General features: G+C 41.5%; 1 protein-coding gene across 2 annotated transcripts in view; it reads left to right on the forward strand.

Annotated features, from left to right (window-relative positions):
• The window catches only part of DLC1 (DLC1 Rho GTPase activating protein), a 214,400-nt gene that overhangs the window by 178,104 nt on the left and 21,729 nt on the right, over nucleotides 1–14,567 (forward strand). For both annotated transcript variants that reach the window (XM_009642436.2, XM_035897792.1), the window contains one exon: nucleotides 12,041–12,112. In XM_009642436.2, coding sequence (XP_009640731.1) covers nucleotides 12,041–12,112 — 72 coding nt within the window. The remainder of the gene's footprint in view (nucleotides 1–12,040; nucleotides 12,113–14,567) is intronic.

Raw genomic sequence — 14,567 nt, forward strand, 5'->3', positions numbered from 1 at the left:
CGCCCCCCTCCGCCCCCTTCTCCAGGCAAACAGAAAACCGGAGCTGTGCCCCAGGCGGCCCCTATCACCCTCCCCTCTCTTGCAAACAGCCACCAGTGACTTTACTTCCACCGTAACTGCGAAGTTGTTGAGCGATGTGCTGCCATCAGCCTAATGAGCTCTATGGCCAGTCAAGGGCACTCACTATTGCTACAATCTTTTTTTTTTTTTTCCTTTGTCTTGCTTTTTATTCTCCTGTTCTCCTTGCAAAATGATACTATTGAAGAAATAACTACATTTAAACAATGTACTTAACTAGGTCAGGAGGTTCTGCCCAATGTGTCATAGTATTTAACACGTGTGAATTGAAAGACTGGGGAATGTAATTTCATCTTAGTCATCAATTATAGATGCTTTCATTTTTTTTACAGGAGTAAGTGTGATCTGTGTGAATTGCCCTGCCCTGATCAAGAAATTCCCAGCAGCAAGGCAGTAACGATGCTCTGAGTCAGAGCGTGTTTTAAGGCTGTTTGTAGTGAACTTCAGGAAGATAATAGACAAGCAGATTTCATGCGAGCCTCCGAGTATGAATCTATCAGGGGTTCAGTGCCAGACTGTTTCAGCATCCGTCTGGCAACCAGGCTCTGCTGGCTGACAGCGCAGGGAGTTGGTATTGGGCTCCCCTGTCCATTCCACAGCTGTAGCCCACTGTCTTGGCTTCCAGGTATCCTTACTGATGTCCCATAGGCATCCTGATCTGCACCTCCAGTAGAAGTGACAAGAAAGAGAAGGGCTGAGGTGGTCAGGAAGTGGGATCGATATCTCTCGATTTTGGGTTTGGGTTACTGCTTCAGGTTGCCTGTGGGGTCCTGATTAGGGCTGAGATTCTTTGATTATAGAATATAGTATATGCAAAAGCAGATGTAGTTATTGTTTCGAGAAGATTCCTTTCATCTACACATTCACAGAAATCAAAGCATTTGGAGCTACCTTTTGTAACTTCTAGGACTTCCTGATTGCTTTATCTTCTTTTAAAATAACTCCGTTTGTTAATTGATTTTTTTTTTTTTTTTATCAAAAGGAAGTGCAGTTACATTGTTTCAAACACCATGGAGCTATTGTTAAGTTTAATTTCTAAGTGGTAGTTAAAAGCAAAAATATATCTTGTCCTGTTTTTATTTGGGTTTTAAATCTCAGTTGGATAGATCAGTCTAGGATTTTTAATTCCTGAGTCTGGCTCTTCCCAGCCAGTTCTGCAGCTGCCCTTGCTGGACCAGAGAGAAAGACTGCTGCTAGTTGTGGAAACGTACAAGTACCCTGTGTATTTTGCCTCTCATGGGGGCAGGAAAAAGGTACTGCAGTTGTCCTTAGGCACTCAAATGTTTATATTAGGATTCCTAGAAGAAGGAGATGACTTGGTTTTACTTTGCCGGTTCTTCTAATTCGTTACATTCTAGGCAATGGTTGGTTTGAGGCATGTGAATTTATGAGTTCTGCAAATATTTAGAGATGCAGTTTGCATGATAAAGTTTTTTTTTTCTGGTCAGAATACCACAGTATGTTATGTTTGGGCTTCTTTAGAGATTGAAACTTCTCTTCCAAGTCCCCTCTGATTGGAGTTGGGCTGTTGGCTTCAGCATAAACACAACTGCACCCTTGGCTGGTTAAAAGGAGATGGAGGAAGAGAACTCATGTGCTTAACAGGATGGTCCTGTACTGTAAACAAGCGCTTTTCATGCTTAACTATCCTTCCTAGCAACAGGAAGAAGGAAATGAGGCTATGCAAAAGGACCCTGACACGTTTCAGACAATGCCAGACCCACCCTAGCATTCATACAGTATAGCCAGAAGACTTGGGGGAATAAAAATAACTTCAGATGTTTCCCCTTCCTTCCTGTGCATATTATAGAAATACAGCAATCAAATGATCTGCAGTTCACAGAAAACTTGCTGGTTTGGTCTCCACTAAGTAAAGAGCAGATGCCCCAATATAATTTATATATCTTCGTTGGGGAGCATATTGTTCTGCTTACATTCTGGTCCTCAGTGTTTCAGGGCAAATGAATTACAAAACACTATATCCCCTCTAGTGATACAGTGAGTGTAGATACATGGTAATTCTGGTAATTCCAGCAATTCCAGGCGTATTTCTTGTTTGTGCCTATGCTATCAGTAATTCTGACTGGTACAGGGTATCGAGATTGTCTTGCATGGGTTTTTATTTCCAAAGTTTTTTCCAAGTTTTTTCTTTTTTCCTTTTTATTTTCTCTTCTATTTTTCCCCCTTGTCCTGTTTTAAGGAAAAAACCTCAAAGTCTCTCTTCCACTAGTGATGAGCAAGTCTCATGAAAGGGGAACAGGACTGGGCTGCAGTTGGAGCTTTCTGGTTCTTTTCACTGGACGCTTATTTTGCTGTATTTGCTGACACTGAACACTGCCTTCTCCCACACGGCTTGTCTTTGAAATCAGTAGGTCTGTTAGGAAACTATACCATTGACATAACTGGTAAGAGTAAAATAAAGTCAAAAATGACTTAACCAGCTAGCTTTATTCACTGAGCTTCATTATCTGAAAGTTACAGGTAATACTACACACCTTCGGTGTCTTTAGAAGAGCGTGCTAAGCGTTGTTATTTGTTAGGATGAATATTCTTTCCAATATTGACAAGTATTTGTTTCCCTTGAGAAGGACTGTGCTAGATGAGACTGGATCAGGAAAAATACTATCCGGTCTCTCTTCTAATGAAGACACAATATGATGGCCCGCTTAGGGTGGGGACATTTTTGTAAAGGCCAAAATGGTGCAGAATTCCTTAGACCTGGTTTCAAGCAAATTTATTTTATATTTAGCTAAAACTGTCCATTCAAATGCTCATCTCAGTCTGCGCAAAGAATGCTTCCTGAGGAAAGACATTTGCTGAAGCCAGCGGTGGACACAGTTTGACCTTCCCTAGCCTATTGTTGTCATTTGCTGAAGATTCAGGATTAAGAAAAATACACCCCCTGCATTCTTGCATTTTGGGGATGGTCTTCCTGTGACCCTGTGGACCCACAGAACTGGATCCTCTGCTGGCCACCCTTCGCTCTGCTCTCTGTATGTGTCTCTGATAACAGATTTCCTGTGCGTTGTAAGAGAGAAGAAACTTTCCAGCATAAAGCTTCGTGATCTGTTTTACCTTCCCTTCTTTCCATACGTAGCCTCTCTGCTTTCTTCCGCAGTGCTGTGTTGGCTTTGTGGTGCTACCATGGCTCTCCTGTATCTAGACCACTCTCTTATCCCCAAAGTTGAAGTTGTAAGGTGCGACCATTAGATCAGGAACCGAGAAAAGCATGTTCAAGTGTGCAGTATCGCAGACAGAATACTGTAACTGTCTGTAATATCTGGAAATAGAAAGTTCAGAGCAATACTCGCTTTGGGAAAATCCAGGTTTACGTCTTTCATTCTGATTTAGGGAAAGGGGCATTCAGCTGGGACACTACTGGCTTTATGCTGGGTTGCTTCAATGCCACAGGTATTTCTGACCTTTTGTATCCAGTACTGTATTGTCCGCACAGGGTGCAGTTTGGGGACTGGGTCATCAGTGAGGTAAGCACTAACAGTTATGATGCAAAAGTAGTCCTTCTTCGATACAGTTCTTCCTATGTGTGCGGATGGTTTTGAGGTTGAGGCTTAACAAGAAGTAACTGTCTGTATAAAATCTACTTTTGTCTGTATGAACCATTGAGACAGCTCAGATCAGCTCTTACACCATTGCTGTTTCCTAGATCTGAACAGGTAAGACAGACTTTGGGCATTTTTAGAGGCAGTACCTGTCACGCTGGACCTGCTCACTTTTGCCTCCCTCTGGAGCTCAATGAGCCTTTGATTGAGCTTTGCATACTTGAGGATGCAAGTTTACAAGCTTGTGGGCAGGGTGCGATGGAAGAATATTAGCACTGGGCTTGGGAGTAGCAATGGTTAATGTTTGCCCTTCAGTATGTTCTCAAAGGTCATTCTTACCAAGTCACTTCTGAGAGAAGACAAGGTTAAAGTCATCTTCTTTTTCCCAGTCTTTGGAGGAGGATCCGTTTCTCACTCTGGAATCTGTCAACATGACCTCCTTCAGAGGATTTGACTAACTGCTTTCTCTGCCCCAAATAATCCTCCTCCAAGACCACCCTGTGTTAATCAGGCCAGATAAATAACCCACGTGCCCAATTATTTCTTAAGGGTTTTTTTAAGTCACTTGACATCTTGTTCCTCTTCATCTGTGAACCTTCTTAAAAACGAATGGGAGAAGACCATCTTTAATCCATAAAAAGAATCGTTCTTTGACAGGAAAACTGCCATACGAAGCTTTCTGTTTAAACAAAGTTAGTTTTTAACTTTATATTGCACTGTTTTCTAAATTTCTTTCTAAATCCTCCATGCTCAGCATTCAAAAAACATTTAGGAATAAATTACGATTTAGAGCATAAACCAGGAGTTATGGTGGCTCTTTTGTGCCCTAGAACATGCTTTCCCAAAGTCTTCAACAAATGAGGAAGCAATGCAGCTAACTTTGGGCAGTTCAAAGCACACTTAAAAGTGTAAAAATAAGCACTAAGTGCAATCTCTTAAGAGCGTATAGGGAAAGTGCTTGACAGAGGCATGGGCAGTATCCTTTATCCCCGTGCTTCTGTATTAAATCTTGCAATGGTGCTGCTTTGATGCTTTTCTGAGCACAACAGTTGCTCCAGGTCCTCTTGCTGTGGGGGGATGGACCTCTTGCCAGCCAGGGCATGCTCTGGGGGTGGTGGTTATGCCCTCTCTGCCCTCCTGCCATCAGGCACTGGCCTTCCTTGCGCTCTGATGAAAACCTGGGCTGTTCCCCATCCTTGGGATGGGGCTTACAGCACAACTGGACTTGGAGAAAGCAGAATTCTCATTTTAAATATTTTTTTGGGGGTAGGAATAATGAGGAGAACTGTGAAACTGATCACCTTTATTCCTGAAAAAGAGTATTGCTGAGTATTGTTGATTTCAGCAAGCGCTGGCTCGATCGCTAAACATTTTAAACATTTTCATCACTGCTGTTTCTCTGGTGAAGTTTTGAGCTGAAAAACTTCTGAAGTGATTTTTAAGTGATGCTGAAGACTACGAAAAGGAGATTCAAGTTAATTAGGTTTTGGTTCACAAAGGTGGTATTGTGTTTCCTGTGCTAGCCAAGGAGATTGGTGAGCAATTAAAGCAGCTGTATCGTGTAACCTGGTACAGTTAGTAGGGAGGGAAATTACATACAGCCAGCATACACCTATGCAGATGTTTTGGAAACTTTTTTTAAATTTAATTAAATTAAGGGGATAAACAAACTTAAAACCCTATCAGTGGAAGTAAACCATTTTCTCCTTCCAAAAGCTCTGCTTCGAAAAAAAAAAAAATAGGTGTTCAGGCTTCCTGGTTTTTTTCAGAGAAAATATCAATATATGATCTTAAACATCTGTTTCCTTATTTCTTCTTCATCTGTTCCCACACAAATTCCAAACATACTCTGTTTCTTCTCCCAGTGTCCTGTGGTTTATACATAACATCAGCAGCATAGTTACTGTTCTGCTGCAAGGCTCCGTAACTTGAAAAAGCCATTCCCATGTTTACCCCAAAGCCAGCAGGAACACAAGGAGAATGTTTCTTCAGTCATCATCACATAGTTGAGAAATGTTTGAGTAACATTCCCCACCACCACCTCTTTCTAGGGTTTTTATGACTAGAAAGCTATATATAATATATTTGGTGTCATATATGGTTTCTTTCAAGAACTTGTCTTTTTTTTTTCCCCCAGAAAGTTTTTGGTAAGAAATATTTTCTTAAAATTGTGCATGCATCCATACCTGCTTGCATTGACTGTTGAGGCATGCAGCGTTAAGTGGAGATCACAACATGTATCGCTTGACTGTGGAAGGTAGATTGAAGCGCAGTGAAATATAGGAGCACATCAAAACAGGCAGCTGCTATCGCAAATATAAGGCATTTTTTAAAGGTTAAAGGGAAAAGGGAGCCTCTTGGGAAGGTGATTAGTTTTCACTTCAAAATCTGCAAGCTCGTCATCCGTTCAAAAGCCATGCCTCTTATTCTCTTAGACTCGTTGGTTCGTCCAGAAATGAATCCTTCATGGGCTGAATGTGTCAGACTAGTATTTTAGGACAGTGGTATAAGATTGGATTGTTCTCTTAGAATAAGAAGAGATTCCAACCGTGTTAGAAATTTGGCAAGAGCTTTTAATGGGATTTTCAGAATTCTCTAGCTTTTAGTGGTTGAATGTTTATTGACAAACTTACCAAGTTTCGGTGTTTGTTTTAAGGGCATTATCCTTATAAAATGCTGTCCTTCATTAATTACATTTTTGCTTTCTTTAGTCCTTCCTACTACATGCTGCTTTCTTGAAAGGTGTGGAGCACTGAGTTAATGATACTGCCTAAGGAATATTTAGCTATATGGGTTTGAGAAAAAACAGACTTATGAAAAGGAATTTAATTATTTTTCAAGCTACAGTCACATATCTTCAAAGTGAAAACCATCTGAGGCCATGGACACATAGCAGGCTAACTCTTAGGAAAGCATACTGTCCCAACTTTAAAGGGCTGCAGGCATATGACATTACACAGAACTGATTTATCGTTTTCAGAGCCTGGCTCGCTCATTTGTAGGCAGCTGCCATAGTGCAGGGTTTTTTTCCCCAGTTTGTCTCAGATTTCACATCCGTCTTCATGTATCTATAGATGGAGTGGTTGGAATAGTGTGATCGAATCTAGTGTTGGGACCACAATTCACATGTCAGGGATGTAATTCAAGCACTTGGAAAAATGATTGCTTGTATTTGGGCAGTGGAATTCTATCCAGAAAAGAATATTTCTCATATATACCACAACTGGTCTTAAAAATATGATCCTGAATGATCTCAAGCTTCTCAGTAGCTCAGGACAGTGTTTGGGAGTTGAACACAAATTTTGCAAAGCACCAGAAATTTCAGAGGGACGTGATATGTACGGATGGGTAATTCCTGGTGCAGACAGAAAAAGAGGACGAGCTTCTGAGCATGGAAGCCCTTTTGCAGCCATTAAACTGGGGCATCAGTCCTGGATGGGAAAGAATCATCTTTGTGCTCCATCTGTGCCTTGGAAAATGTGCAGGTAGTTTATGGAGTTTTATGCATTTCAGTAAGGAGCGGTAGGGATTCGTCTCTAGCATTCGTGGTGAGAAATAGCTTTCTCTGCATCACATAGGAGAGACTCCTGCAAGCTAATTCAGGAAGATGATTTTGTATTCAATTTTTACAATTTTTTTTTTCTTTTCTGAAAATATCAAATAGTGAATTTCAACTAGAATGACCTGGTCAAAAATTAAGACCAAAAAGAACCCCAAACAAAGCAGTTAGGTATGGCATTGGAGTGAACCTTCAGCAATGAAACCCCTTTTTGCTGAAATCTGATTTTAACAGCATTGATTTGACCAGTCTCGCTACACATTTTTACAGTCTATTCTCTTAACAGAGCCAAAAGGTGAGATGAGTAGAACTGATGTGTGGAGGTGCTAATATAGCTATAAAGGTGTCTGAGTTGAGGCAAGAGGAAACCATCTGCTTGGAAGAACTGTTCATATGATGTTTAGCACTTAGGTGAAAATGGAGTCAATGCATGACTGTACAAAGGTACATCTGCTTTGCACCTTGTCCTGAAGATCCTGAAAGAGCTGCTGCTTAAGTTGCATGTTATTTCATGGAAGTGAAAAGAGAGGAAGAATGAAAGCTCCTCACTAGACTGCTACGATTTTTTTTCTGAAAGGATGTTATTGCAGCATCACACTGTGTGGTTTTTATTTTCTATAGGAAGGAAGGTATCAGCCAGCAAAAGACTATAGGCGTCTTAGAGTTCTCCCTTCTGCGATTGCAGTATCCAACCAGGTGTGAATTGAGATATTTTTGCTGTTAAGTTTTAAACTTGCAAACTTGCAGGGCCAGGAACCAAGATTACCCAAAGATAAACAAAAAGGAAGTTTCCATTTTCACTTACCAGTTTGGGGAAGAATTGGGTCCTCCTAACCCCCCAGGAAGTGGGTAAATAAGGACTAATGGTTCCCAACCATACACAAAAGGAACTCCTAGCCTTGATTTGAGCATGGAGGCCTGCTTTGTGAAACAGGCTAACAAATAAAGCTGTTTCCAATAAAAATTTCCTGTTTCCTCTTTAACACATTTGCCTGCTGTTTGCTTACACGACACCAAGAATAAAGACTTCATTGTACTCTTTTTGGGGGGTTTTCTTGTTTGGGGCTTTTTTGTTTTGTTTTACTTTCTAAGAGATTTTCTTGTGTATCAGGACATTTAGAAATAATAGCGCGATTTCTTTCTTGCCAGCGGTTCTTTCGTACAAGAACCTCCTGCTGCTGGGGGAGGGCACAGGACGCACATCTGAAAAGCTGCACATACATTTCTTGCCTGGAATGTATACTGAATTGTAATTTATTGTAAAGGTTTTAACTGGCAAGGATGTTGAATTCAGAAAGGAAGTGGCATGGCAGGGATGGAGCGGGGAGGAGGGAGCGAGACCAGTCCCTTGCCTGCAGCAACTTGTATCAGCTCAGCTGCCAAGCATCGCGAAGATGCTCACGGTGGGAAATTGCTGCGCGTATCATGGCAGATAAATTGGGGCTGAAGTAGGGCTTCCCTAAAATGGGTTGGAAAGCAGTGTAGAGTTCCTCTGCAGGCTCCCTCTCCTCCCCCAGCTTTCAGTGGGCCCCAACTGAGCAGATGCTGTGCTCTGCAGCGAGCTCATAGCTCAGGTAATGATCTGTAACCCAGGTCACCAGGGATACTGAGCGAAGGCTTCTGGGCGCCCTGTCCCTTCTAAAACTTTTCAGAAGTAGTGGAAAAATCTTATTTTGGAAGCTCTGTTCATCTCTCTTTTGTCCCTCGTTATCCCGGTTGCCTTTGATCCAGATGACAAGGACTTGCACATATTCCCATGTCCACCTGGATATGAAACCATGGCAGCTGGCAAACCAAGAGTCCCAGGGCTGATGCTGCTGAGCTGGAGGAAAAGCTGGTATTTGGAAAGTGTGAGAATGAGCTTTCTCCTCTAGCATAGTTTAAATGATTTGGCCAGAACCTTAGGTTTGACTAATGTATTTTATTCTTAAAGGCAGATTCCAGTTAAGTTGTGTTAATGAACTTTTTACCTATACAAGCTTTCAGCTGTTTAAGTTTCTATCTCTTATGTGAGGAAACTTGTGCTGTGTACTCAGCTTTCTGTGCAGCCAATTCAGCGCACCCTGGGCTGGATTCACCCTCCAGCAATATTTTGATTTGCCTCAGCTTCACATACCTACACAGTTTTGTTCATACTCTGGCTCCTCAGTGACCAGCAGGGTTGAGATGGGGAAGCTGGCTTGGAGATGACCTTTCCGTTCATCTGGTCTCAGTGCCTAGGAGCAATCCTGGGTTTGGCCAACCGGAGTTGAACAAAAGGAGCTGCTTTTTTAGGTCCTGCCTCCGCTCTGTCGCCCATACCCCTGCCATGTTCCTCTCTGACATGAGCTTTGTGGGGATGGAGGTGAGAGCCCTGGCTGCTGGGGACTCCCTGGCCCCTTCTTCGGGACGGCTCTCCAAACCCCTCGCCATTCCAAGGACTTGTAACAGGACCCGGAGGCTAGAGCCCTGGCTTTCCCAAAATGTTTGAGCTGGAAATGGGGCAAATACTGCTTTTAAACCCTTGGTGCTGTCCTGTACCCAGCCCCAGGCATTTGCCTAGCCTAATCGATAAACAGGTGTACTGGTATTTTATTACTCTCTGCAATTCTTGTGGCCAGACTGGAATAACTCGGGTGTTTCATTGCCTAGGTAGGCTTATGGAGGGATTCTCAAAGGTATTTTGAAAGCAAATATGCTCTGAAAATCCCAAAGGCACCTGACACCTGGGTGCCCATAAAATATGACTTCCACATAACTTGCATATATATTTGCAGAAAAGATACACAAAGCTTTTATAGAGAGCCTTAAAAAAAGTCTGATAGATGCATATTCATAATTTTCTAGCTCTAGAAATATTTCATAGGTCATACACCTGGGGTGCTCAGTAAAGGACCTGTGAACAAATATTTAAACACATTTAAGAGCCACTGTAGTAGTAAGGAATCTGACACTTTTTTCAATTGCACTACAAGCATCTACCTGCATTTTTAGGTAAATACTGGTTACTGGGTTTTGGGGTTTTTTTCAGATTTAAATCAAGTAAAATTCTCATTCAATCCAGACACTTCTGCAGGATGTGACCTATAAGAGTGCATTTTATTTTAAGTACTCGTAGTAATTAATTGCAGATTTTTTTACTTTAGTATTTTCATTGCTTCTGAGTTAGTAATATCCTGTTGTTTGTTCTTGCTTTAGCAGTGCAGGTTTTAAATATCTTTTAGATTCTCTTTTTTTTCCTTCTTTATGAACTTTCCCATGTATTTCCTTGGGATACTGAAATTAAAAATACTACTTTAAGCCAAACTTTACAATTGCTTGCAACTGGAATTGAAGAATGCTTTTTCTTAATGAGTAGCTAAGTCAATAAGTCTGTACGTGCTTGTTCTCATGTGGTCCCATAACCCAAAGGTGAAGCAAACACAAGTTACACAAATGCCTGCTTGTCCTGACTTCAGCGAGAGTGGGTTTTTAGCTGTTTATTTATCTGGAATGTTGTGCTTTGGCTCACCTTAACCCCTTGGTTTGGGTATGTATCTTAGCAAAGTAGTCTGGCAAAGCACAGATATTTTAACCCTGTTGTAGCAATTTGGAAAATTAGAGGGGGATTGGCGTCATTTTGGAGATGCTAAAAGGTGCCTGCCATTTCATCCAATTTTAATTGTGTACCTGTGTCTTACTGGGAATATTTCATAACGTGCCAAAATCTTGAGATATTTTACTTATGTTATGTTTGGCTCTTCACTGCCCTATGCAGAATCCTGTATTCTGAGCAGTTCCGAGCAAAACCCTTGGTGCGTGGTTTCTGCAGCAGGTAGCTATAGCATCCTCTCCAAGTAGGTGGCAAAATGGTCTACTGAGTTGTACATAATGAAGCTTTTCTTTTCTGGTCCATCAAGAACAGTGAATATAATCGAAGCCAGACAAACTTTTAAGAGGTTCTGATTGCTCACTGTCTGTTTGATCAGTTCTAAGCAGGGAGCTAAATTCCCACTAGCACTTTTCTTGAATTTTTAGAAGAACAAAATTAACCCAATCCATTCCCTGAACACTTGGAGAATACCCTAAATACCTTTTATATTTTCCTAGTTTGAGCTAATAAGAGAAAGTGCTCTTTATTTCACTTGTATTAGGTAACAAATGGAATTTATGTGTAATTTATTCATGGACTAATATAACCCATGTTCAGAATGTTCCCTTTCTTTTGGTGTCATGCATATGTATGTGAATAATTTCATTTTGCGGCATGCTGTCTTGGGCAGTGTGAGGGAAAGTCAGCTGAATTTCCTGTAATATACCACGTAACTCATAAACGCCTTGCAGACCTCCAGCGAAACCAGGTTCTTGCTGGGTACTAAATACGCGCTTGAGTGAGTTGCAATACAGTGTGTCGGTTGTTCTTGGGCTTGGGTCTGTCAGTACTATCTACGAGATGTTAAAGTGCACGGTATGACGAGCTCTGATAGGAATTTCTGTCACGACAAAATAGTTGTGCCAAGTGGATCATAAGATTTCTTGAACAAATGCTGCTCCTGTTGGCTGCAGTGCTGGTTTCTCTAGCGTTAACAAAACCTGTGCGGAATAATCTGTAACTCCTGCAGTTTTAATCTGTGCCTGTTTCTCTAACTATTAAAACGATGAGCTGTTGATAAATCAGAGGTGAATGCTAGCAACTGTCCAGGTTCTAAAATATGTTTGATCATGAGAAGAAAAGCAAACAGGGATAAGCAAGCCTGTGTCTCAGTTCAAAGTTGCTGAATACCTTCATGCTTACTTTGTAACAGGAATAGTAGAAGTGGTGGAGAGGAAGTTTTTGCTTTGCAGATCACTAATCAGAGGGTGTCTTCTTTCTGTCCTTTTCCAGAAATCGAGGCCAAGGAAGCTTGTGACTGGCTGCGGGCTGCCGGGTTCCCACAGTACGCACAGCTTTATGAAGGTAGGCACCTGAGCTTGCAAGTCAGTCACCTCCTGGCAATTTTTGGACAATAAGTTGCAATATGCACCAATAAATGCGGTTCAGTGGCACAACTGAAGTGCCAGTACGTAAGATGACTTTTGGGGACTGGCCTGCTCTCTGCTACCCACCACACGCGTAGATGTACCAAACCCAGCGAGGCTCTGAAGCACTCCTGGAGTTTTAAATTCATTCCAGGTTTCTGTTTTAGTCTGAATCTTCCAAATGTCCTTATAGCACAAATGTTATGTTAGCACCATGGTGCGTTCCCTGTAGCGAAAACACAAATGAACTATATTCTCATGAACGTAGTCATCCACTGCTACAAGCCCAGTCTTAGAGAAACACAGAAGCTGTGTCCAGTCCGCCGGCCAGCTCTCCTAATGGAGCAGAGCTAGGAAATTCTGCATATGCATGAATGCATCTGTATGCCTTGTGTTTCCCAAGTCCTGTGTGTTTTTTCCGAACGGTTTGGGTTGGTGTTAGAGACAGGCTCATTACGAAGGGAAAAAAGAACATACCAGCATTGTTGCGCAGGTGTGCAGCAGCCCCTTGAAGGGACTGCTGCCTGCTGCGCTCACTCGTCCTGCTCTGGGATGGATTCACTTTGCGTGTCCGCTTTTACAAAGGTTTTGCTCAATTAAAACTGTTGTCTTCGTTGCCTCTCTAACCTACAAGGAACTTGCAGTTTTGGCATACAGTTCTTACACTCTGATGCGGAATAGCATACAGAAGTTTGTTTTAAATTGTGACATCCTTTTATATATATACGTATGCATATATATATATATATAATTGTGCAGAATTTCCCCTGCACACCACTTGAAATTACTTGCATTGTAGTGAAATTATTATGCACTCTTATCTGCTTTTTCTTTTTTATAAAACAAACTCCAGCTGCTGCTTGTAAGAATGAGCATAGAAAGTCCATTATTTACAGTGAATAACTGTTGGAAATGACAGCGAATGCTGAGCTAACCTCCTTGAAAAATGATCTCGTTGAGCTTTGATTTGCAGCTGCATTGGCAATACGAGATGATAATAGCACTTTCAAAAGCAGCACTTGGCAAAACTTTTCTTCGCCTGTTCAGAAATTAAATTTCCTTTTATTATTTCTCTTTCTTTTTTTTTGTGCTAATGGAGATGCCAAGATTTTCTTGGGATGCAGAGCTGGGACTGTACTTCCAGTCTTTGTTAAAACCAGGGACAGGACTCTCAGCTGAATATGCAGGCTTGTGGGTCTCATGTTCTGCTGAGCTGTAAATCTCCTAACAAATCACTTGCATTCAGAAAACACGTCCTACCTGTGGTTACCTTTGCCCTACCTAGAGACTCTAAACTTCCATAAAGTTTCTCACGTAGGACCGTGACCTGCCTAACATCAAAAGGACCCCACAGGTGAGAGCAAGAGGTGAGAGAAGGCTAGCCATACCCCTTGAAAGACAGCTGTCCTTCTATGAAACCAAGATACCATGAATTAAGCATGAAAAAAATGGACTCGCAGGGACTGTCAACTTCTTCCGAGTCCCCTCTCTCACTTAAGTTCTCCCATATCTTGTGGGCACTCTTAAGGTACTGGCTTTCTCAGAGGAAAAATTTACATCAGCACTGGTGAAAAATACCAGTTGAATGCACTCACCCCCTTTACTCTCACCTTGGACTTAAAATGGTGAAGGGGAGAGCTATGGAACAATTGGGTAAAGTACAAGAGTTCTGAGAAGTCACCGATGTGGAGCGGTCCCATGTGGTGCGCATTTCAGATGGAGATTAATCAATGAGCCTTTGTCAGCTGCCCTGCTAAAACTGCAGTTTTCTGCAGCAAAGCTAGAATTTCTTGCATTGCACAGAATATGTCATCATTTGTTTATTCTTGAGGCAAGATCAGGACAAATAGTTCATTTGAGAGACTGTTGGTATTAAAAAAGCCAAAATATTAATTAACCTTTCCACAAATTAACACCAATCCTATGATTTTCATCATTTCAGCTCACTCTCTTCTAATCTCTGGAGATTAAAGTATTTTATAGACAATCACTTGGACCAGGCAAGTTGTAAGCAAGTGCAAAAGTATATTCGGGGTGTGTTTTGTATTGCTCTGTGCCCTGAACACCCCGTGGCTATATATGTGGTTGCTGCTTCAGAGCTGTAGTAAATTTTCAGCTCTCTGCCAACATTGTTTCCTCCCCCTCACTCTCCCAGTTGTTTACCTAAATAATCTCTTAAGGAAAGGAGGCGATATGGGCTCCACGCAGCTTGGCTTGCTTTCATTTCAGTCCATATCTCATTAATGTTGTAACAGTGTCAAACTTTTAAATAGCTTGATTAACAGCCAAGGAGATTCTGTTTTTCATTCTTTTCCAGAGATTTGGGGGTTACTAACCTTTTTTCTTTAATGTTAGATATTAGTACTTTGATGGCAATTGTGTATTTATTTTAA

The sequence above is a fragment of the Egretta garzetta genome, unplaced genomic scaffold, assembly GCF_000687185.1.
Source record: "Egretta garzetta isolate BGI_Z169 unplaced genomic scaffold, ASM68718v1 scaffold46, whole genome shotgun sequence".
In the NCBI taxonomy this organism is placed as follows: Eukaryota; Metazoa; Chordata; class Aves; order Pelecaniformes; family Ardeidae; genus Egretta; species Egretta garzetta.